This window comes from Rhagoletis pomonella, unplaced genomic scaffold (genome assembly GCF_013731165.1).
Source record: "Rhagoletis pomonella isolate Grant_MI unplaced genomic scaffold, Rhpom_1.0 Rhpom_scaffold_01520, whole genome shotgun sequence".
NCBI lineage: Eukaryota > Metazoa > Arthropoda > Insecta > Diptera > Tephritidae > Rhagoletis > Rhagoletis pomonella.
In genome coordinates, this window is record NW_023460074.1 from 41337 (window position 1) to 43099 (window position 1763).

General features: G+C 35.1%; 1 protein-coding gene across 1 annotated transcript; it reads left to right on the forward strand.

The window, feature by feature from the left end:
• Window positions 1–1093: 1093 nt before the first annotated feature.
• LOC118752468 (cytochrome c oxidase subunit NDUFA4-like) lies at window positions 1094–1622 on the forward strand. The gene is made up of 3 exons (XM_036487378.1): window positions 1094–1253; window positions 1305–1451; window positions 1502–1622. The coding sequence occupies exons 1-3, from the start codon at window positions 1212–1214 to the stop codon at window positions 1562–1564; spliced, it is 252 nt and encodes an 83-aa protein (XP_036343271.1). The 5' UTR covers window positions 1094–1211; the 3' UTR covers window positions 1565–1622.
• Window positions 1623–1763: the final 141 nt, after the last annotated feature.

The window sequence follows — 1763 nt, forward strand, 5'->3', positions numbered from 1 at the left end:
GGCCCTTAGTTGCTGGACTATGAATACGCGCCGTAAAAATAAAGTTGGTGGAGGGTGGTTTTGATAATATTGAATAATCTCCAATTAAAATTTACAAAGATCGATCCATTTTAATCGAAAGATGAAATCAAATGCGTATTACAATTCGAATAAAGCTACATCACAATTTTATAATTGGAATAATTTAGATAAATTCTCAAAAAAATTAGTCAGTTTCACGCTAGTTCTTTTAGGGCCGGTTGTTCAATGTCTGGTTATCACTACCACTACACTATCGACGGTTTCGATGCATTCACATCACTGCCGTTGTTCTGGCTATTTCACACAATTAGCAAGAAAATGATACCTTATTCTTTTGCATAATCATAGAATGAATATAAACATTACATAAACGGATGATCAAACTTGACATTATTCAATAAAAATGTAATTTTTCCAAAATATCATAAAGAAAAATCGATACATTTTCACACTTGTTTTGCTATATCGTAAACTAAGTCGAAACTAGTTAGTAGAAGTCTGAAATGCGACTATGAATAGAAGTAAATTTTAAGTTGGTACTTAAATTTAAGTTGCAACTTTGTTAGTTTCGACTTACAGGTCTCTTCTGCGCTGGTAATAAAAAGTTTATAACCGGTAAATAAAGTTCCTGTCATTTTGTAAACCCTTTTCGCATTCTGTGTACTCTTGTAACCGGTAAATTTTGTTACCATCTCATAAGCTGGCCCGTGAAATGTGCAATGCCAGAATTTGCACAATTCTTCATAGCTGAATTGCTGAATATTTTAACTGCGTTACCAACGTACCTGGAATCGCGGTGACAAGAACTGGTAACATTTTTTGGTAATAAAATTTTTCGGTTACAAAATCATCGGTAACATGCAGAATAGACCTGTTAGTTATTGGACTATGAATACGCGCCAATATTCTTGTTATGTGAGTTTATGACATTCGATGCGATACTAGGGTTCTGGTATTCGATTCCAAAAATATCGTTTTAAAACTATCGAGTAGAAAATATCGGTATCGAATGCCAAAAGTATCGATATGGTATCGTAACGTATCGAAATTCGTTTTTCTATTCCTAGTATCGAGTATCTTAATCCTAATTTCCACATCGCTGTATATTGCGCAACAAATATTCGTTTGTGTCGATTGCGATTGAATTGTTTGTTAATTCCACAGCATAGTGGTCTAAGAAATATCTTAAAATGCAAGGATTGGGTCTTCAAAGTTTAAAAAAAAATCCAGCCGTAAGTTAACTATTGTTGCGTACTTCATTTTTCAAATTAATGTGACTTTAGTTAATTCCATTATATGTATGTGTTGGAGCTGGAGCGCTCGGTGCAGTTTACTATACTTTGCGCTTAGCTACACGAAACCCTGATGTAACATGGAATCGTTCATCGAATCCTGAACCTTGGCAAGAATACAAAGACAAACAATACAAGGTAAAGTTGGTCCACTGAAAAAAGCTATTCTAACTACAGCTTAATTTCAGTTCTATTCACCGATTAGGGATTACAGGAACATTAAATCCCCAGCCCCTAAATATGACGAATAATTTAATAAAGATTATATATCTTTCGGCTAGAATATTTATTTAGCTGATCAAAAACTGATTTGTGTTTTATTAACATACATATTGGGGGAAATGTTTAGTTATTGGCCCATCGTTTTTCGGGTGGGAGGCGGAGGGGGAGGGGGCTTGGCCCCCCAAACCCCCCTCATTCGAAAGGGGACAGTCACCACTTTACGAAAAG